This window comes from Oncorhynchus clarkii, chromosome 2 (genome assembly GCF_045791955.1).
Source record: "Oncorhynchus clarkii lewisi isolate Uvic-CL-2024 chromosome 2, UVic_Ocla_1.0, whole genome shotgun sequence".
Taxonomy (NCBI): domain Eukaryota; kingdom Metazoa; phylum Chordata; class Actinopteri; order Salmoniformes; family Salmonidae; genus Oncorhynchus; species Oncorhynchus clarkii.
The window spans coordinates 75,631,105-75,653,710 of NC_092148.1; the positions used below are offsets into that span (position 1 = coordinate 75,631,105).

The 22,606-nt window shown below is 42.6% G+C and overlaps 1 protein-coding gene across 2 annotated transcripts in view; it reads right to left on the reverse strand.

The window, feature by feature from the left end:
- LOC139373680 (early endosome antigen 1-like) overlaps positions 1-15,755 on the reverse strand; it is a 48,309-nt gene extending 32,554 nt beyond the window's left edge. The window contains exons 1-3 of one of the 2 annotated variants that reach the window (XM_071114526.1): positions 15,624-15,755; positions 10,093-10,170; positions 9,842-9,954 (exon numbers count right to left, since the gene is read on the reverse strand). In XM_071114526.1, the coding sequence (XP_070970627.1) occupies positions 9,842-9,954; positions 10,093-10,170; positions 15,624-15,647 (215 nt within the window). In that variant the 5' untranslated portion in view covers positions 15,648-15,755. The remainder of the gene's footprint in view (positions 1-9,841; positions 9,955-10,092; positions 10,171-15,623) is intronic. The other variant, XM_071114533.1, reaches the window with a different exon arrangement.
- Positions 15,756-22,606: the final 6,851 nt, after the last annotated feature.

Below are 22,606 nucleotides of genomic sequence, written 5' to 3' on the forward strand. Positions count from 1 at the left end.
ACACTTCCAAAGTTGTGGCAAAATGGCTTAAGGACAACAAAGTCAAGGTATTGGAGTGGCCATCACAAAGCCCTGACCTCAATCCTATAGAACATTTGTAGGCAGAACTGAAAAGGCGCGTGTGAGCAAGTAGGCCTACAAACCTGACTCAGTTACACCAGCGCTCTCAGGAGGAATGGGCCAAAATTCACCCAATTTATTGTGGGAAGCTTGTGGAAGGCTACCCAATACGTTTGACCCAAGTTAAACAATTTAAAGGCAATGCTACCAAATACTAATTGAGTGTATGTAAACTTCTGACCCACTGGGAATGTGATGAAAGAAATAAAAGCTGAAATAAATCATTCTCTCTACTAATATTCTGACATTTCATTCTTAAAATAAAGTGGTGAACCTAACTGACCTAAGAAAGGGAATTTTTACTAGGATTAAATGTCAGGAATTGTGAAAAACTGAGCTTAAATGTATGTAAACTTCTGACTTCAACTGTAAATATATAGATGAGCGATGGCCAAACCCCATAGGCAAGATGCAGTAGATGGTATAGAGTACAGTATATACATATGAGATGAGTAATGTAGGGTATGTAAACATTATATAAAGTGGCATTGTTTAAAGTGACAAGTGATACATTTATTACATCCAATTTTTTATTATCAAAGTGGCTAGAGATTTGAGTCAGTATGTTGGCAGCAGCCACTCAATGTTAGTGATGGCTGTTTAACAGTCTGATGGCCTTGAGATAGATGTGAAAAACAGCTTCTCTCGGCCCCAGCTTTGATGCACCTGTACTGGCCTCGCCTTCTGGATGATAGTGGGGTGAACAGGCAGTGGCTCGGGTGGTTGTTGTCCTTGATGATCTTTTTGGCCTTCCTGTGACGTCGGGTGCTGTAGGTGTCCTGGAGGGCAGATAGTTTGCCCCCGGTGATGCGTTGTGCAGATCTCACTACCCTCTGGAGAGCCTTACGGCCTGACGGGATGCTCTCAATTGCGCATCTGTAAAAGCTTGTGAGTGTTTTAGGTGACAAGCCAAATTTCTTCAGCCTCCTGAGGTTGAAGAGGCGCTGTTGCGCCTTCTTCACCACGCTGTCTGTGTGGATGGACCATTTCAGTTTGTCCGTGATGTGTACGCCGAGGAACTTAAAACTTTCCACCTTCTCCACTACTGTCCTGTCAATGTGGATAGGGGGGTGCTCCCTCTGCTGTTTCGTGAAGTCCATGATCATCTCCTTTGTTTTGTTGACGTTGAGTGGGAGGTTATTTTCCTGACACTACACTCCGAGGGCCCTCACCTCCTCCCTGTAGGCCGTCTCATCATTGTTGGTAATCAAGCCTACCGCTGTAGGGTCGTCTGCAAACTTGATGATTGAGTTGAAGGCGTGCTTGGCCACGTAGTCATGGGTGAACAGGGAGAACAGGAGAGGGCTGAAAACACACCCTTGTGGGGCCCAAGTGTTGAGGATCAGCGGGGTGGAGATGTTGTTACCTACCCTCACCACCAGGGCGGGTTCAAGACCCGGGGACTCGAGCTTGATGAGGAGTTTGTAGGGTACTATGGTGTTAAATGCTGAGCTGTAATCGATGAACAGCATTCTTACATAGGTATTCCTCTTGTCCAGATGGGTTAGGGCAGTGTGATTGCGTCGTCTGTGGACCTATTGGGGCGGTAAGCAAATTTTAGTGGGTCTAGGGTGTCAGGTAAGGTGGAGGTGATATGATCCTTGACTAGTCTCTCAAAGCACATCATGATGACGGAAGGGAGTGCGGAGTTCGGTTACCTTAGATTTCTTGGGTACAGGAACAATGGTGGCCCTCTTGAAGCATGTGGGAACAGCAGACTGGGATAGGGATGGATTGGTCTGCGCATGCTCCGAGATCGCGGTTAGGGACGTCGTCTGGGCCGGCAACCTTGCGAGGGTTAACACGTTTAAAATGTTTTACTCACGTTGGCTGCGGTGAAGGAGAACCTGCAGGTTCTGGTAGCGGGCCGTGTCAGTGACACTGTATTGTCCTCAAAGCGAGCAAAGTTGTTTAGTTTGTCTGGGACGTGACGAGGCTGGTTTTCTTTTTGTAATCCGTGATTGACTGTAGGTAGACCCTGCCACATATGTCTCGTGTCTGAGCCGTTGAATTGCGACTCTACTTTGTCTCTATACTGACGCTTAGCTTGTTTGATTGCCTTGTGGAGGGAATAGCTACACTGTTTGTATTCGGTCATGTTTCCTGTCGCCTTGCCATGATTAAAAGCGACCTTTCAGTTACTGGCCCAACGCTCTAACCACTAGGTTACCTGCCACCCCAGGTAGCCTAGCCAGCATTTGTTCATAAGATGCTACCTCCAAGATTGATTATATCCACTGTTTCAGAGTAGGAGCTGCTGTAATGATACCAACAGTGATCAGTGCAAATTCCTAATTTGTTACATGAGGTAACTCTGTTCTTTCGCCCACGATACATATTCTCTGTGAAACTGGAATTGTTAAACCCAACCAATCCTCCAGATATTTCAAAACATCCTTCCAGAAAGGTAGCACCAATGTTCATTTCGTGTGTAAAAATGCGTGTAAAAATGTCCCTGTGTCTTTTTGTCATTTCCAACACAGAGAATTGTTGGTCTTCTTAAATCAAATCAAATCAAATTTTATTTGTCACATACACATGGTTAGCAGATGTTAATGCGAGTGTAGCGAAATGCTTGTGCTTCTAGTTCCGACAATGCAGTAATAACAAGTAATCTAACTAACAATTCCAAAACTACTGTCTTGTACACAGTGTAAGGGGATAAAGAATATGTACATAAGGATATATGAATGAGTGATGGTACAGAGCAGCATAGGCAAGATACAGTAGATGGTATCGAGTACAGTATGTACAAATGAGATGAGTATGTAAACAAAGTGGCATAGTTTAAAGTGGCTAGTGATACATGTATTACATAAGGATACAGTCGATGATATAGAGTACAGTATATACGTATGCATATGAGATGAATAATGTAGGGTAAGTAACATTATATAAGGTAGCATTGTTTAAAGTGGCTAGTGATATATTTACATCATTTCCCATCAATTCCCATTATTAAAGTGGCTGGAGTTGAGTCAGTGTCAGTGTGTTGGCAGCAGCCACTCAGTGTTAGTGGTGGCTGTTTAACAGTCTGATGGCCTTGAGATAGAAGCTGTTTTTCAGTCTCTCGGTCCCAGCTTTGATGCACCTGTACTGACCTCGCCTTCTGGATGATAGCGGGGTGAACAGGCAGTGGCTCGGGTGGTTGATGTCCTTGATGATCTTTATGGCCTTCCTGTGACATCGGGTGGTGTAGGTGTCCTGGAGGGCAGGTAGTTTGCCCCCGGTGATGCGTTGTGCAGACCTCACTACCCTCTGGAGAGCCTTACGGTTGAGGGCGGTGCAGTTGCCATACCAGGCGGTGATACAGCCCGCCAGGATGCTCTCGATTGTGCATCTGTAGAAGTTTGTGAGTGCTTTTGGTGACAAGCCAAATTTCTTCAGCCTCCTGAGGTTGAAGAGGCGCTGCTGCGCCTTCTTCACGATGCTGTCTGTGTGAGTGGACCAATTCAGTTTGTCTGTGATGTGTATGCCGAGGAACTTAAAACGTGCTACCCTCTCCATTACTGTTCCATCGATGTGGATAGGGGGGGTGTTCCCTCTGCTGTTTCCTGAAGTCCACAATCATCTCCTTAGTTTTGTTGACGTTGAGTGTGAGGTTATTTTCCTGACACCACACTCCGAGGGCCCTCACCTCCTCCCTGTAGGCCGTCTCGTCGTTGTTGGTAATCAAGCCTACCACTGTTGTGTCGTCCGCAAACTTGATGATTGAGTTGGAGGCGTGCGTGGCCACGCAGTCGTGGGTGAACAGGGAGTACAGGAGAGGGCTCAGAACGCACCCTTGTGGGGCCCCAGTGTTGAGGATCAGCGGGGAGGAGATGTTGTTGCCTACCCTCACCACCTGGGGGCGGCCCGTCAGGAAGTCCAGTACCCAGTTGCACAGGGCGGGGTCGAGACCCAGGGTCTCGAGCTTGATGACGAGCTTATGAAGCCTTGTTGGGGTCCAATAAAACCTGAGTTACCCCCTGGCTTCCCTTTTTCCTCCCTGAGCTGGACAAGCTCTTCAACCAGGTATCATCCTCAATTTCATACTTAAGGTCAATTTGCCATATTGTTCTGAGGTTTTTACAGTCTTTACTCTTCAGATAATAAATATTGAGTCAAAAAATGGCTGCTTTATGTTCGGGTAATTCCAAATACTTAGCTATTGGGTGATTTCCTGGATTTTGTTTTTGGTCGGTTAAAACCTCTCAATTGTAAATACAGTGGGGAGAACAAGTATTTGATAACCTGCTAAATCGGCAGTGTTTCCTACTTACAAAGCATGTAGAGGTCTGTATTTTTTATCATATGTACACTTCAAATGTGAGAGACGGAATCTAAAACAAAAATCCAGAAAATCACATTGTATGATTTTTAAGTAATTAATTTGCATTTTACTGCATGACATACAGCGCCTTGCGAAAGTATTCGGCCCCCTTGAACTTTGCGACCTTTTGCCACATTTCAGGCTTCAAACATAAAGATATAAAACTGTATTTTTTTGTGAAGAATCAACAACAAGTGGGACACAATCATGAAGTGGAACGACATTTATTGGATATTTCAAACTTTTTTAACAAATCAAAAACTGAAAAATTGGGCATGCAAAATTATTCAGCCCCCTTAAGTTAATACTTTGTAGCGCCACCTTTTGCTGCGATTACAGCTGTAAGTCGCTTGGGGTATGTCTCTATCAGTTTTGCACATCGAGAGACTGAAATTTTTTCCCATTCCTCCTTGCAAAACAGCTCGAGCTCAGTGAGGTTGGATGGAGAGCATTTGTGAACAGCAGTTTTCAGTTCTTTCCACAGATTCTCGATTGGATTCAGGTCTGGACTTTGACTTGGCCATTCTAACACCTGGATATGTTTATTTTTGAACCATTCCATTGTAGATTTTGCTTTATGTTTTGGATCATTGTCTTGTTGGAAGACAAATCTTCGTCCCAGTCTCAGGTCTTTTGCAGACTCCATCAGGTTTTCTTCCAGAATGGTCCTGTATTTGGCTCCATCCATCTTCCCATCAATCTTAACCATCTTCCCTGTCCCTGCTGAAGAAAAGCAGGCCCAAACCATGATGCTGCCACCACCATGTTTGACAGTGGGGATGGTGTGTTCAGCTGTGTTGCTTTTACGCTAAACATAACGCTTTGCAATGTTGCCAAAAAGTTAAATTTTGGTTTCATCTGATGTTACGGATACAAGTATCCTGTGTGTGTATCCTGTGTGTGTTTATTTTCTCTCCGTCTCCCCTCACAGGTGAAAATCATCACTCCCCAATCAGTCAACAATCCAATCAACAATTAGAAGACACACCTCCTCCTGTTTCCTACCCTATCACAGTTCCTTCCCCATGGTTTAAAAACCCCATCATTTGTTTGCTCTGGAGCTCAATCTCTTTGTAATGCCATGTTGGTAGATCGCTGTTCTTTATAGATTTCAGTAGCTCAATCTCTTTGTAATGCCATGTTGGTAGATCTCTGTTCTATATAGATTTCAAGCTCAATCTCTTTGTAAATGCCATGTATGTAGATCTCTCTCTTTGCGTCTTAACCTCTTCTTTTGTTTGAGCACCTCCAAATCACTTTGTCATCTCCTGTGAGTATTGTTTTGGTTATGGTGTTTGTTTGTTGCTGGTGGGAAAAGGGGGAAACCAAGACAAGTCGCCCATGGGCATACACTACCCGTAGGTGAACTTTGTTAAATACACTAGTTAGAACTGGACGGACCACCCACTGTATTTTTGGTTAGTTAGCTGTTGTTGAAATAGGCTAGTCTAGCTTAGGGGTGTTTTGAATACTTATTGTTTCTTTCCTTGGGTCCAGCTCAGCCCCTTTTCCTGCTTCCCCCATTACCGTGTGTTTATAAATAAACCCTGAGTTTGACGGTATTATTTCGGTTGTAGTGGTTATTTCGTTCACACTTTGTCACAATTATAATTTACATGAGTTATGTTACGGGTCTCACTACCATCCCCCCTAGACTGTCGGGCCAAAAGGGATTCGTAACATCTGACCAGAGCACCTTCTTCCACATGTTTGGTGTGTCTCCCAGGTGGCTTGTGGCAAACTTTAAACAACACTTTTTATGGATATCTTTAAGAAATGGCTTTCTTCTTGCCACTCTTCCATAAAGGCCAGATTTGTGCAATATACGACTGATTGTTGTCCTATGGACAGAGTCTCCCACCTCAGCTGTAGATCTCTGCAGTTCATCCAGAGTGATCATGGGCCTCTTGGCTGCATCTCTGATCAGTCTTCTCCTTGTATGAGCTGAACGTTTAGAGGGGCGGCCAGGTCTTGGTAGATTTGCAGTGGTCTGATACTCCTTCCATTTCAATATTATCGCTTGCACAGTGCTCCTTGGGATGTTTAAAGCTTGGGAAATCTGTTTGTATCCAAATCCGGCTTTAAATTTCTTCACAACTGTATCTCGGACCTGCCTGGTGTGTTCCTTGTTCTTCATGATGCTCTCTGCGCTTTTAACGGACCTCTGAGACTATCACAGTGCAGGTGCATTTATACGGAGACTTGATTACACACAGGTGGATTGTATTTATCATTAGTCATTTAGGTCAACATTGGATCATTCAGAGATCCTCACTGAACTTCTGGAGAGGGTTTGCTGCACTGAAAGTAAAGGGGCTGAATAATTTTGCACGCCCAATTTCAGTTTGATTTGTTAAAGTTTGAAATATCCAATAAATGTCGTTCCTCTTCATGATTGTGTCCCACTTGTTGTTGATTCTTCACAAAAAAATACAGTTTTATATATTTATGTTTGAAGCCTGAAATGTGGCAAAAGGTCGCAAAGTTCAAGGGGGCCGAATACTTTCGCAAGGCACTGTGTATTTGATCACCTACCAACCAGTAAGAATTCCAGCTCTCACAGACCTGTTAGTTTTTCTTTAAGAATCCCTCCTGTTCTCCACTCATTACCTGTATTAACTGCACCTGTTTGAACTTGTTACCTGTATAAAAGACACCTGTCCACACACTCAATCAAACAGACTCCAATCTCTCCACAATGCCCAAGACCAGACCAATGTGATGTTCTGGATTTTTGTTTTAGATTCCATCTCTCACAGTTGAAATGGCCACCCAGGTTATTTTACATTGATCCGACACACCCCAATTGTTTTTTACACTGCTGCTACTCGCTGTTTTATCTATGTATAGTCACTATGATAAAAATTGCAGACCTCTACATGCTTTGTGTAGGCAACCTGCAAAATTGGCAGTATATCAAATACTTGTTCTCCCCACTGTATTTCCAGAAATATCCTGTCTCCCATATATTTTTGTACCAAATCGGAGTATGACATCAATAGGTATTTATTGTACAGATCACCTATAGTTTGAATTCCTTTCATTAGCCACTTTCCAGTACAGAAACTTATTTCCTAGCCGTAGCCTAGGATTGTGTAACTGTGACACAGAGTATCAACGGGGGTGAAAGGATAACTTAATTCCCATTCTATTGTTATCCAAGCCAGCATCCCTTTTGCCCCAACGTTTCGCCAATTTAGCCATTTCAATTGATAAATTGTACAATTTAACATCTGGTAAAGCGAAGCCTCCTTACATCCCTTGGTGAGCACACAATCTTCATATTAATCCATTTTTTTCCCTATCCCACAAAAAGTATTTAGTTAATTTGTCATATTGTTTCAAAAACAAGTCGAAATATTCATAGTTAACATTGAAGACATAATTAAAATATTGGGACCACAACCATTTTAATCACATTGATCTTTCCCAATAAAGAAAGTTTAATATTTTCTAAATTGGTCTTAATCTTGACTAGGTAGTGGCTCAGAATTTAGTCCTATCACTTCCTCCAAATTTGAGCTCAATTTAATACCCATATTTCATCCCATTAGGAACCCATTTGAAATTAAATAGGGTTCCAGAGTAACATATGGCATTAATTGCCATTGCTTCCGACTTATTCCAATACATTTTGTAGCCCGACATACTAGAATATGATTCAATACAATTAAGCAATCAGGATCAGAGACCAGCAGTAGAATATAATCTGCATACATAAGCAGCTTGTGTCATTTGCCTCATCCACGTACACCCCTAATTTATGGATCTGTTCTTATCATTGTCACAAGAGGCTCTAAAATGATGGTAAACAGGAGGGGAGAGTGAGCAACCCTGCCTTGTGCCTCTAGAAAGACAGAACAAAGGAGACATAATTCCATTCGTAAATACTGTTGCTTTAGGATTGGAATAGAGGACTCCTATACACTTACAAAAGTCAGGTCCAAAACCAGGGAGAGAAAAGAGAAAAGCCCACTCTAACCTATCAAATACCTTCTCAGCATCTAAAGAGACAGCAGTGGTAGGAACTATATTTGAGCGGTTTAACCACATGAGATGTAAGAGCTTCCTCATATTATCAGTTCAGGTCCTGTTCTTAATAAATCCTACTTGGTCACTATGTATAATATTAGGTAGTGAATTCTCTAAGCGTATCGCAAGGGTCTTAGTAAGAATCTTGCAATCCACATTAAGGAGGCTGATAGCTCTAAAATTCCCTGGTTCTGTAGTATCTCTATCCTTCTTAGGAATCAGTGATATCAAAGCCTCATTAAAGGTGTCTGGAAGGGAGCCATTTTTAAATGCCTCTTGGTAAACTACTGTCAATACAGGTACAAGAATGTCAATATATATACCAGGTGGTTTCCCTGCTTTCATAGATACAGTGAGATGGTGTCTCTAACCTCCTCTACCTGGCTATCTGATAATCTAGGTAATTATATAGGTAATTATATACCAGACAAAAGTATCCATATCTGTGGGGCTCGCTGAAAAAGAGGATATATATGAATCTTCATAAAAATGTTGAAACACACTTTGTCATCATCTTACTGCCCTTCTTAATTGCTGGAATTACATTAGAAGTGTTCTGCATTTTTAGTTGTCTTGCTAGTAGCCTGACTATCTTCTCACTTCCCTTATAAAACCTAGTTCTAAGTCTAAACAGCACATATTCAGCCTTTTTGTTATACATTTAGTGCAACTGAAATGTCTTGCCAAATTGCATCACCGCCTGGTGTGGCAACTGTTCGGCATCTGACCGTAAGGCGCTACAGAGGGTAGTGCATACGCCCAGTACATCACTGGTGCCAAGCTTCCTGCCATCCAGGACCTATATACTAGGCGATGTCAGAGGAAATATATTTTTTTAAATAGTCAAAGACTCCAATCACCCAAGTCAGAGGCTGTTCTCTCTGCTACCGCACAGCAAGCGGTACCGGAGTCTAGGACCAAAAGTCTTCTTAACAGCTTCTACCCCCTAAGCCATAAGACTGCTGAACAAAAAAATTAAATGGCCACCCGGGTTATTTTACATTGATCCCACACACCCCAATTGTTTTTTTACACTGCTGCTACTCGCTGTTTATTATCTATGTATAGTCACTTTACCCCTACCTACATTAACAAACTACCACGACTAACCTGTACCCCCGCATATTGACTCGGTACCGGTACCCCCTGTATAAAGCCTCAACATTGTTATTTTATTGTGTTACTTTTTATTATTTGTTTATTTCTTGAACTGTTGGTTAAGGGCTTGTAAGTACTCGGCGCATGTGACAAATAGTTTGTTCTGATTTTATGCTTTTGCAGCGGCTAATGCGGATCCTAATAAATACAAGAGGACAGGACAACTAAGTATCCTTATAGTGTGCTACAGTAAAGCCAGGAAGAAGACAGTGGTCTTACCGGCCAGGGCCCATGCTGGGGGGCTGGTGTCCTGAATCGTGGTACAGTTCATAGTGCTTAAACAGCTCCTCTGCGGAGTTGTGGGACTTCATGCACTGGGGACAGATGAATCCCTGCACACAGACATAGGCTAGACATGATCAGACTACGGAATACAGGATAGGGATCATGGCCCCAGTGCTAAAACGTTCAGTGGTACAGTGGTACAGTAGTCCATCGGGTGAGTTACACAAGTAAGAGACACGTGTTACCTCGGAGGTCTGGTCATTGTTGAGGTCTGCACTGGGCTGGTCTGACTCAGAGTTCTGGGAGCCTCCTTTCCCAGGAGTCTGTGGGAGGGACAGAAGACAAAGGAGGGAGGTGACATAGTCAAATTAAAATGAGTCACAGCAGTGGACATCCTGTTAAGCCATCCATTCGCTGAAATCTACCCAAGCAAGTAGCGTTGACATGTAATGGGTATTGAAGAACAGCTCTGTGAGATACATTTTTGACACAGCGCCCATAACTGGCTGAGAGACTTCCATTTTTTAACTGTTAATAAATGAATTTATGTGGGGCTGCATCACAAGGGAGTGTATCTGAGTAAGACCGAGAGAGCGACAGAGCTAAGCTTTACCTGCACTTGGCACTTCCACTAGTGTCACCTCAGGACACAGAGGGCTGAAACAGAACGCCCCTTAACAGGAGTGCTACTCCTCACACACAAAGATTAATGAATCTAGTCTATCTAAGGAGTCCAAAAGCACAACTCAAAGCAGTAGGCTAGGCCTACTGGGCTAGATGTGGGCTACTTTCTTACTGACTAATTGTCAACATTGAGTGTAGAGAAGTAATTCAGTTCACATGATGATGATTAGACAAAAGAAGAAGGCAGTGTAATCTTCAACTATGTATGGAATTTAGGGAATCTTTTTTATTTTTTAAAGATAATATTGAATAAATATCCATTTAGGTTAGCTATGGTGGGTGGGTTTGTGCTATCTCCTGCAGCTCTATAGTGCCACTGCAGAGTCTGTGACTGAATTATTGGACATAATATACTCTACAGGAATATCAAAGTTCCAGTGGGATATCTGCACTTTTAGAGTTATGATCCAATTTGTAAGAATGAACAGAGTGCATGTAAATTTGTTATCAAAATGGTCACCATCTGCTGGTGATTTGAAGGATGTGCAATGACAAGTAAATGGGAGAGTTGTGACTGATTAGGCTATATTGCCTACTATGCCAATTTCTCTGTTTAAAAAGTGGGCCATAACTTTAATAAAAGTAGCAGAGATCACATTTTGTAACTTTGATATGCCCGTAGAGTATATTAAGTTCAACAATATATAGAAGAATTTGCCAAATCGCAAACAGTATATTTTCAATATTCATGTTTATATGTTAATTTATGAATATTGAAAAATAAAAGACAATTGTTATTGAAAACAAAATACTACTCATATTCCAGAGCAAGTGGTAGAGCTTCATATGACAATTTTTTTTGTGGCACCTACAGATTAAACATTAGGGAGTCTTAATTAAAGGAGGCCTGGGTAAGGCAAAAATGGCATGTATATAATATGCAATTTTTTGTTAATTATTTCTCAAATATGCTTTTAGATATAAATGTAAAACATTTGTCAACAATCCTTCCTCCAAATGAACATTTAATGGATTACATACATGTAAAAACGCACTATGCCAAAATAGCTCCACCATTTCCTGGTTGCTAATATTTTAATAGTTCGCCTAATTTCAGTTTGTGAGATAAAACAAGCAAGTATAGTGTAGATACGCGCTATGCTGCCGGGGGTACACCAAATAAAAATGTGATACACCTGCCCTCAAATACACCTCTGCTGTTTTCAACCAAGATCTCAGCGATCACTGCCTCATTGCCTGCATCCCTAATGGATCTGCAGTCAAACGACCACCCCGTATCACTGTCAAACGCTCCCTAAAACACTTCAGCGAGCAGGCCTTTCTAATCGCCCTGGCCGGGGTATCCTGGAATGACATTGACCTCATCCCATCAGTAGAGGATGCCTGAATATAAATAAGCATGCTCCATTCAAAAAATGTAGACCCAGGAACAGAGATAGCTCTTGGTTCACTCCAGACCTGACTGCCCTCGACCAGCACAAAAACATCCTGTGGCGTACTGCATTAGCATCGAATAGCCCCCGTGATATGCAACTTTTCAGGGAAGTTAGGAACCAATATACACAGGCAGTTAGGAAAGCTAAGCCTAGCTTTTTAAAACAGAAATTTGCATCCTGTAGCACAAAATCAAAAAGGTTCTAGGACACAGTTAAGTCCATGGAGAATAAGAGCACCTTCTCCCAGCTGCCCACTGCACTGAGGATAGGAAACACTGTTACCACCGATAAATACACTATAATAGAGAATTTCAATAAGCATTTGTCTACGGCTGGCCATGCTTTCCACCTGGCTACCCCTACCCCGGTCAACTGCCCGGCACCCCCCACAGCAACTCGCCCAAGCCTCCCCCGTTTCTCTTTCACCCAAATCCAGATGGCTGATGTTCTGAAAGAGCTGCAAAATCGGGACCCCTACAAATCACCCAGGCTAGACAATCTGGACCCTCTCTTTCTAAAATGATCTGCCGAAATTGTTGCAACCCCTATTACTAGCCTGTTCAACCTCTCTTTCGTATCTTCTGAGATCCCCAAAGATTGGAAAGCTGCCGCGATCATCCCCCTCTTCAAAGGTGATGACACTAGACCCAAACTGCTACAGACCTATATCTATCCTACCCTGCCTTTCTAAGGTCTTCAAAATCCATGTTAACAAACAGATTAACGACCATTTCAAATCCCACCGTACCTTCTCCGCTATGCAATCTGGTTTCAGAGCAGGTCATGGGTGCACCTCAGCCACGCTCAAGGTACTAAACGATATCATAACCTCCATTGATAAGAGACATTACTGTGCAGCCGTATTCATCGACTTGGCCAAGACTTTTGACTCTGTCAATCACCACATTCTTATTGGCAGACTAAACAGCCTTGGTTTCTCAAATGACTGCCTCACCTGGTTCACCAACTACTTCTCTGATAGAGTTCAGTGTGTCAAATTGAAGGGCCTGTTGTCTGGACCTCTGGCAGTCTCTATGGGGGTGCCACAGGGTTAAATTCTTGGGCCGACTCGCTTCTCTGTATACATCAATGATGTCACTCTTGCTGCTGGTGATTCTCTGATCCACCTCTACGCAGATGACTCCATTCTGTACACTTCTGGCCCCTCTTCGGACAAACTAACCTCCAGACGCGCTTCAATGCCATACAACTATCCTTCCGTTGCCTCCAACTGCGTTAAAATGCAAGTAAAAACTAAATGCATGCTCTTCAACCGATCGCTGCCCACACCTGCCCGCCCGTCCAGCATCACTACTCTGGATCTGACTTAGAATATGTGGACAACTACAAATACCTAGGTGTCTGGTTAGACTGTAAACTCTCCTTCCAGACTCACATTAAGCATCTCCAATCCAAAATTAAATCTAGAATCGGCTTCCTATTTCGCAACAAAGCCTCCTTCACTCATGCTGCCAAAGATACCCTCGTAAAACTGACCACCCTACCGATCCTTGACTTCGGCGATGTCATTTACAAAATAGCCTCCAATACCCTACTCAATAAATTGGATGCAGTCTATCACAGTGCCATCCGTTTTGTCACCAAAGCCTCATATACTACCCACCATTGCGACCTGTATGCTCTCGTTGGCTGGCCCTCGCTTCATACTCGTCGTCAAACCCACTGGCTCCAGGTCATCTACAAGTCTCTGCTTGGTAAATCCCTGCCTTATCTCAGCCCCGCCTTTCCTTCCAGTTCTCTGCTGCCAATGACTGGAATGAACTGCAAAAATCAATGAAGCTGGAGACTCATATCTCCCTCACTAGCTTTAAGCACCAGCTGTCAGAGCAACTCACAGATCACTGCACCTGTACATAGCCCATCTGTAATAGTAATCCAACTACATCATCCCCATACTGTATCTATTTATCTGGCACCTTTGCACCCCAGTATCTCTACTTGCACATTTACCTTCTGCACATCAATCACTCCAGTGTTTAATTGGTATGTTGTAATTACTTTGCCACCATGGCCTATTTATTGCCTTACCTCCCTTATCTTACCTCATTTGCACACACTGTATATATAATTTTTCTACTGTATTATTGACTGTATGTTTGTTTATTCCATGTGTAACTCTGTTGTTGTTGGTGTCAAACTGCTTTACTTAATTCTTGGCCAGGTCGCAGTTGTAGATGAGAACTTGTTATTATTATTTGTGCCCTGGTCCTATAAGAGCTCTTTGTCACTTCCCACGAGCCGGGTTGTGACAAAAACTCAGTCATTCTTATGTTCAATAAATGTATTATATAGTGTGTGTGTGTTGCTGTCTTACAATGATGGCAAAAAAACAACATTTGAGAGTGTGCTGACCCTGGTGCAGCTGGAGGTTGAAAGTTTGAAGGGATACAGGACTATAAAAAGTTTGGGAACCACTGGCGTAGAGGATCATTGTACCATCTAAACATCTGAAATATATTTTCCATAGCCAAAAATATAGTATTTTAATTTGTTTGAAGGTGGTGTACAAAAACGAAAGTAAAATATGAAAAACGAAACTTAAAAACGGGAAGCGCATAGATCTACAACTTCTTATACTTGCTTTCAATGATAATGACAGTTCTATAACTCACATTTCTATGAGAATGTTGGCAGGTCACCCAAAAATGTACATATTGCAGCTTGAATCATTTTTATCCTGGTTTCAAGAGGAATTATCCATTTCCATAGGGGAAAGGGAAAATCGACCGAATGTGAAATGAAAGTGAAATGCTGGATGTGACAGAATTTAGCAAATGACCGGCCAAAACTGTTATGGTGACTAACAAGTAGGCTATATATAAATATATGTTATGAATGAATGTGTATCTGTGGTTTAGCATGAACAACGAGCTGTTCACGAACACTGCAACAGGAAGTGTTGGGATGGGGCTAACTTTTACAACACTCAATAGCTTTGATTTCACCAGTGTACCTAACTATCTCATGTTTTGGTGGCAAGCATGTACAGGACAAATAATTGGCGAAAGAAAGGAGTTCGTAAACTGTCAATGTCTTATGACACATAATTTGGCCTTGATTCAGCAGCAGTGCCTGATATTGCCATGTAACGTTATAAGCCATTCATTGCTTGCATGTTTGTTAGCAAGCTAACTAGCTACTTGCATACCGGTAACTTAAAACGAGAAGGCTAACCAAAGATAGTGGACAAATTAAGAGGTCTCCCTCAAACCGTTTACCAAAAGGTCACAGTTCCGGTCTACTTAATGGGTGTCGTTGGATAGGTAATTGTTCTAAAGTTACCATTTGAGCGAACAAGTTAGCTAGCCATGCCCATGGGCATCTTCCAAAAAGCTTAGCTAGGTCGCTGTAACGTTAGCTACTAGCCGGGCAGTTTACGTAACGTTAGCTAGCTAGCTAGCTACATTTTAACATTAGCCATAAGCCAAACTGAGCTAGTAAGCACATTGTACCAACCATATATTTATCTCCACGGTACCAACACACTAGCTGTCTACTACTGTTCAAACTGACTGTAGTTTATATACGTGGACATTTGATGCTAGCTAGGCCCGTTTTGTTGTGTCGGCCTGACTGGCTGACAACAGACACAGAGCGCAGGCCTGTGCAACACAAGGAAAGCGACTTGGTATCATATAAACTGTACGCCTGCCGCTTTGATTCTGGAATCTTACCATTTGAAGTATCCGTCTAAGCATGCTCGATATCGATTTATGTTTGAACGTAAAATTAAATACGATTAATGTTCCAAGGGAAAAGTTTACGCCCGTTGTTGGTTCTCGGAACACCTGACCAAGCCCGCTGCTTCTGGGGCGGGGCAGAGCTCAGTCTGAGTGAGGTAAGGGCTACATTCAAGACATTTAATTGTTTTCAAACGTTGGATAGCCGGTGACTTTACTGTATTTCAGAGGGCAACAGAACCCCATCATAGAGATAGTTGGAGGACTAAACTTGGATATAACCCATTTTAGCAAGTACATTGCAGTTGAGGGCTTTCACCATTTTAAAGTATTCAACTGGGTGGGGATTTATTTAGGTTGGGAACGATCAGATCATTGTCTTCTTCTTCAAATTGGGTGCTATGGTTTGTAAATGTCTTTAAGCTACAGTATATCATTGCCATAGTGGCCAGAATAAATGACACACAAGATTTGGTTCACAACTCCAGCACTGTAAATCACCTATATTAGCTTTACACTTTTTTCCAAACACAAAAGAAGAAGAAAATTGACTACTTTAAAATGGAGCCTCAATGGTGCTGTCACAGACACCATAATGGCACAGATACAAAGATGAGACCTCTTTCCATCTGTATGGGCTCCATTGACATACTAGTGTGTGCATGCTTTTGTTATAGCCAAGTTCTAACACCTGATTCAATCAATTGATCACAGGCTTTATTTTCAAAGCATCTTTTTTTTTCAATTTCAGTAGCAAACATTGGGAGTCAGGATAACAATAGGGAATGTTTAACCCCAAGGAAACCCTGGGGAAGTTTGTCTTGGACTAGGATGGTTAGTCCCCTGTTTATTGACCATATGCTTTCTTGAATTTAACCCTCTCGAATCTGCTGAGGTAAGAGTTGTGGGGCTCCCGAGTGGCGCAGAGGTCTAAGGCACTGCATCTCAGTGCTAGAAGTGTCACTACAGACCCTGTTTCGATTCCAAGCCGTATCACAAGTGGCCGTGATTGGGAGTCCCATAGTAGTAGTAATATTAGTACCAGAGGGATCCTTGTTATTTGCTGTCTGAAAAGCTCAAATAAACTAATAAAGTGTTCACAAGACACATTATGGGCTAGTTAGGAAGGGAAATTCAAGTCAGACCAGCCCCTGGTCTATAGAATTTAGGGTGAGAGTGACTTACAATGAGAGAAATGCCTCTGAAGGATGTTTGAAAACTGTGGTATGTCACATTTAACTAATACATTTAATAACACATAAGCTGTAATCATCTACTTGGAGAAACTCAATCATTATTACAAACATAGTTTGCCAGCAGCTGGCTTGCTTCTGAAGCTAAGCAGGGTTGGTCCTGGTCAGTTCCTGGATGGGAGACCATATGCTGCTGGAAGTGGTGTTGGAGGGCCAGTAGGAGGCACTCTTTCCTCTGGTCTAAAAAAATATTCCAATTCCCCAGGACACTGCCCTGTGTAGGATGCTGTCTTTCGGATTGGATGTTAAACAGGTGTCCTGACTCTCTGAGGTCATTAAAGATTCCATGGCACTTATTGTAAGAGTAGGCTTGTTAACCCCGGTGTCCTGGCTAATTTCTCAATCTGGCCCTCAAATCATCACAGTCACCTAATAATCCCCAGTTTACAATTGGCTCATTCATCCCCCTCCTCTCCGCTGTAACTATTCCCCAGATCGTTGCTGCAAATGAGAATGTGTTCTCAGTTAACTTACCTGGTAAAATAGCAGATAAATAAAAATAATCCCGTTTTGATATTGAAATACAGTATCTTTATTTAAGCATGAGAGTGAAGAGCAGAGGACACATTTGTGCATACCAATACAGTAAGTACATTGTGTAACCCTCAACCACTTTGATTGGAAAGATAAAATAATTATAAAATGCTATTTTAACGTCTTTCCTAGGCTTTGTGTAATATCATGGGAGTCGTTGCTTTCAGTTGTCTGACAAAGCCAGAGCTGATAGGTGACTGCCTCCTTTGCATTTGGTGAGTCGATCATGTCACTATGCTCTTGTTTATGCTATGTCCCATTTAATTTCTCCAAATTCTAATGATCTAGGAGGGAAGAGTGCCCTTGAAAAACCAATCATATATTTCAATAAAACTGTACATATTAAAAATCAAACCAAGTCGTTTTGGCAACATTTGCTAACCATATATTGCATCTTTGTCACATCTGCTCCTGCAAAGCCCTCTATTGCTCATCTTGTGTCTCCTTGACCTGCCGCCATTCCCCAATACCCCCCCCCTCCCCTCTCTCTCTCTCTCTCTCTCTCTCTCTCTCTCTCTCTCTCTCTCTCTCTGTGTGTGATTGTGTGGAAAGAGTCAGGTGTGCTGCAGTCAGAGCAGTCAATCTACGCGGCTAGCTGTTTGTTACTATTAGATCCTGTTAGCCTGTTGTGCCTGGTTTCCTTGCCTGACGCTGTTTTCCTCTCCACTATAGTTCCGCTCGCTCTGACCCTGGTCCCTGTCTCCAGTTCCACGTCTCGTCATCACTCTACTCTGTCCTGGATTCCCCACTCTACTACTCCCTTGGATTCCCTTCCGGACCTGCTTACCCTGTCCTAACCCCTCTCTCTCCAGCATCAGCCTCCGCACCTGGTTTTCGGCAACCCACCCAAGCTTCCCCTGGCCTGCACTCCATCTTCCCCCTGTGTTTTAATAAATACCTTGGTTACTTCATCCCAGTCCCCTCGTCTGAGTCTGCTCTTGGGTTCCCATGTTCCACTCCGTGTAACGATCTTCACATACAGTACATTTAAATACTATTCAAAAGCATCATGGTGTCCTTGATCCGCTCCAGGCACAAGCCCTCTCAAAACATTTTATTACAATCTTTTTTTCTTCCAGCAAATGTATAGCCTAGTTAAGCAGACTGACCAATGCCGCTCACGTATAGTTTAATTTCACTTGTCAAGTGAAATAAAATGTAAGCCATCACGTGATCAGGCTGGTTCTACCAGGCAAGCGAAAGTATCTGTGCTAAAAGTATCTGTTTTCCCTCCCAGTGTACACATGCAAAGCCTATGAATGACACACAATACACAGGTTACTATGGTTGTAAAGGCACTTGATAGGACTCCACATTCCTAGCTTTAGATATAACTGATCCACATATTATGGTTCTTGATTCTGTGTTCCGTTTAAAATACGTGTAAGTCATCGGCCTTTATGCTGATCAATCATGTTGGCCCACACAGCAACAACAACTGAAATAAGCTTAAGTTATGTCATAGCCCTCAGATAAATATAAATGTAACTTGTAACATTTCTCACATAAAAACATTGTTAGGTTATATCTAAAAATACATTTGTAAAAACTCTTTGTTCTTGTGTAATACTGTGTGGTTGTAGAGAAGTGAACATCGTCTTTGATTCATTGAATTATCATGTTTCTAGGCCAAAGCTCCTCTTTCAAACTCACTATGTAAACTAGCAAACAGCTAGTAAAGACAATATGATACTACTTATTACTATACAACAATATTAGGCTTAGTTGTGGTCAATTTGCAGTGTACAAATTATAGGAGGTTGTCTGAGGCACTGGCTCCTCCATCAGCCACAATGGGTTTGGCGGCCGGCTCGAGGCGCAAAAACCGCCGGACCTCCTCTGCCATTTCACTCTGCCATTTCACCAGCCATTATCATCGGCAGCTCTATGGTGAGAAACATCTCAGTTCCCGGGGGCAAAAAAACTGCTATCCTGGAACACGAGGACAGGACATTACTAGGCTGCTTTATACCGTTCTACGACAGCTGCCGGGAGCTGACGCTGTCGTAGTCCATGTGGGGTCAAACAACATTAGGAGGGCTAGCTCGGAACTGCTGAAACTGGATTTTAAAGAACTGATTCTAGTTCTGAAAGACTCCAAAAAGTGGCCAATGATTTCAGGCCTCTCTTTCGATTTTGTAATGTGTCGCCAAACGGCCTATAAGAACTCTTTCACCTTCACGCTATGTGATTATGATGCTTATGTTTTTCTGTGATCATGGAGCTCAGCGGTGCTGTAGGCTACCAATCCTCGCTTGACCGAGTTCACCAACGCAGAGACTGACAATCCACACTTGACTGTGCCAGTCAGATAATTTCATATTTAGCCCGGAACTTGATACATATTTAGGCGGGAGCCTCGACCCCGAAGCACAACGGGTCAGAGCCAATGCTAAGAATAACTTTCTCTCAAATCATTTTTAGCCGATACTGAGGCAATTGAAGCATACACTGAGACACACTGTGAAAATCCGTTATTTGCACACTGGTTCTGTGGTGTAGGGTTAGGGTTAGGGTTTCACGATAAATTCCAGATTTTTGCAATGTTACAAAAATGGAAAAAGCTGTCCTTGAAATATTCTTGGTATGTTCACCAAAAGAGAGATCAGGGTCCAAAGTATCACTGAGGTCCTTCACAGTTTTATTGAGATGACTGTACAACCATCAAGATGAATTGTCAGATCCAACAGCAGATCTCTTTGTTTCTTGGGACCTAGAACTAGCATCTCAGTTTAAAAGTAAAATTCAGAGGGTGTATGGGCAAGACTAAATATTTAAGTGCCTTTGAACAGGTTATGGTAGAATTGCCAGGCGCAAACAACAGTTTTTTGTGGATTATGGGGAGAACACTAAAGGGAGTGCTGTCTCAAAGCAGAGACTGGCACATTGGATTACCAACCAACTCCAGACGGCATGGTAGCACACTCCACCAGGGGTACGGCCACTTGATGGGCCCTGTTCAGAGGGGCCTCCCTGGACTCTATCTCTGCTGCTTCAAGTTGGGCACACCCATTACTTTCACGAGGTTCTACAGACTCAATGTTATGTCCACACCATCAGCGGGGTCTGTGGTTCTGGACATGGCACGCTCTCTCAAACCAGATAAGTGAGCGTACTCATCAACCATCATGATACTTATCAACCATCAGTGAAATGAATGTTCTATACAGAGGTCTTCCACTCTTGGTGCTGTTGCAGCCAATTGAAGCCGAATGTTGTAAGTTCTAGCTTACAGCTTGCTTGTGTATAAGGTTGTATACCACAGTTAAAATTCTATGTTACCCTGTTGGGTAATTATATTCTGTTGCATCCTGTGATGGATAAAAGGACGTCCCATGGACTGATCCCACTCTGTTGTCCGAACTAACTCTTTGGTACAGCCTCTCCCATAGGTTGTAGGCGACCCATCATGAAAACGAAAGAGAACATTGGGTTACAGATGTAACCGTGGTTCTCTAAGTAGAGAAACGGATCGCCAAGATTTCATATCGTTCCTCCACCTCCGTGGTGTTCGAGTGAAGTAAAAGACAGTATGTCACGCCACACCGCCTTTTATAATGACAGGTCATGTGGGTACATTAAGGCTGTGGCGTGACTGTAAACATCTTTGATATTAAGCATCTCAATCACATTGAGTGAAGGGGAAGGAGTTCCCATAGGCCGTTTGGTGACCGATACTCCACTCAGAGAACCAAGGTTACATACATAACCCAACGTTATACTGAAGGGCACTGATACGTTTTGACGTAGTAGGAAACCCACTGTGAGCAGTTCACCCTGCACTATCAACTCAAATATAAACACCACTGTCATGTCTACCTCTGATAAGCCTCCAAGTAAATCAACAAAAACAATCAAGCAACCCAGAAAAGCACAATAATAGCAGTGGGTCAGAAGTTTACACACACTAAATTGACTGTGCCTTTAAACAGCTTGGAAAATTCCAAAAAAATATGTCATGGCTTTAGAAGCTTCTGAAAGGCTAATTGACATCATTTGAGTCAATTGGAGGTATACGTGTGGATGCATTTCAAGGCCTACCTTCAAACTCAGTGCCACTTTGCTTGACATCATGAGAAAATCAAAAGAAATCAGCCAAGACCTCCACAAGTCTGGTTCAACATTGGGAGCAATTTTCCAAATGCCTGAAGGTACCACATTCATCTGTACAAACAGAAGATGCTGGAGGAAACAGGTACAAAAGTATCTATATCTACAGTAAAACGAGTCCTATATCGACATAACCTGAAAGTCAGCAAGGAATAAGCCACCATAAAAAAGCCAGACTACAGTTTGCAACTGCACATGAGGACAAAGAACTGTCAGGCATATGTGTATAGGTGGCAGGGAAGTCAGGCGCAGGAGAGTCAAACGGAGTGTAAAATGGAGTCTTTTAATAATGTCATAAAAACATGCTCCATAACACTAAACAGGAAAAGAACATAAACAAATATGGGTACGAAGACCCGTCGCGCACCTATACAACAAAAACACTACACTGACAATAAACAATCTCTGACAAAGACATGAGGGGAAACAGAGGGTTAAATACACAACAGGTAATGAATGGGATTGAAAACAGGTGTGTGGGAAGACAAGACAAAACCAATGGAAAATGAAAAATGGATCGATGATGGCTAGAAGACCGGTGACGTCGAACGCCGAGCACTGCCCGAACAAGGAGAGGCAACGACTTCGGCAGAAGTCGTGACAAGAACATACTTTTGGAGAAATGCCTTCTGGTCTGATGAAACAAAAATAGAACTGTTTGGCCATATTGACCATTGTTATGTTTGGAAGAAAAAGGGGGAGGCTTGCAAGCCGAAGAACACTATCCCAACCGTGAAGCATGGGGGTGGCAGCATCATTTTATGGGGATGCTTTGCTGTAGGAGGGACTGGTGCACTTCACAAAATAGATGGCATCATGAGGAAAGAAAATTATGTGGATATATAGAAGCAATTTCTCAAGACATCAAGCTTGGATCGCAAATGGGTCTTCCAAATGGACAATGACCCCAAGCATACTTCCAAAGTAAAAGTATTGGAGTGGCCATCACAAAGCCCTGACCTCAATCCCATAGAAAATGTGTGGGCTGAACTGAAAAAGTGTGTGCAAGCAAGGTGGCCTACAAACCTGACTCAGTTACACCAGCTCTGTCAGGAGGAATGGTCCAAAATGCCTCCAACT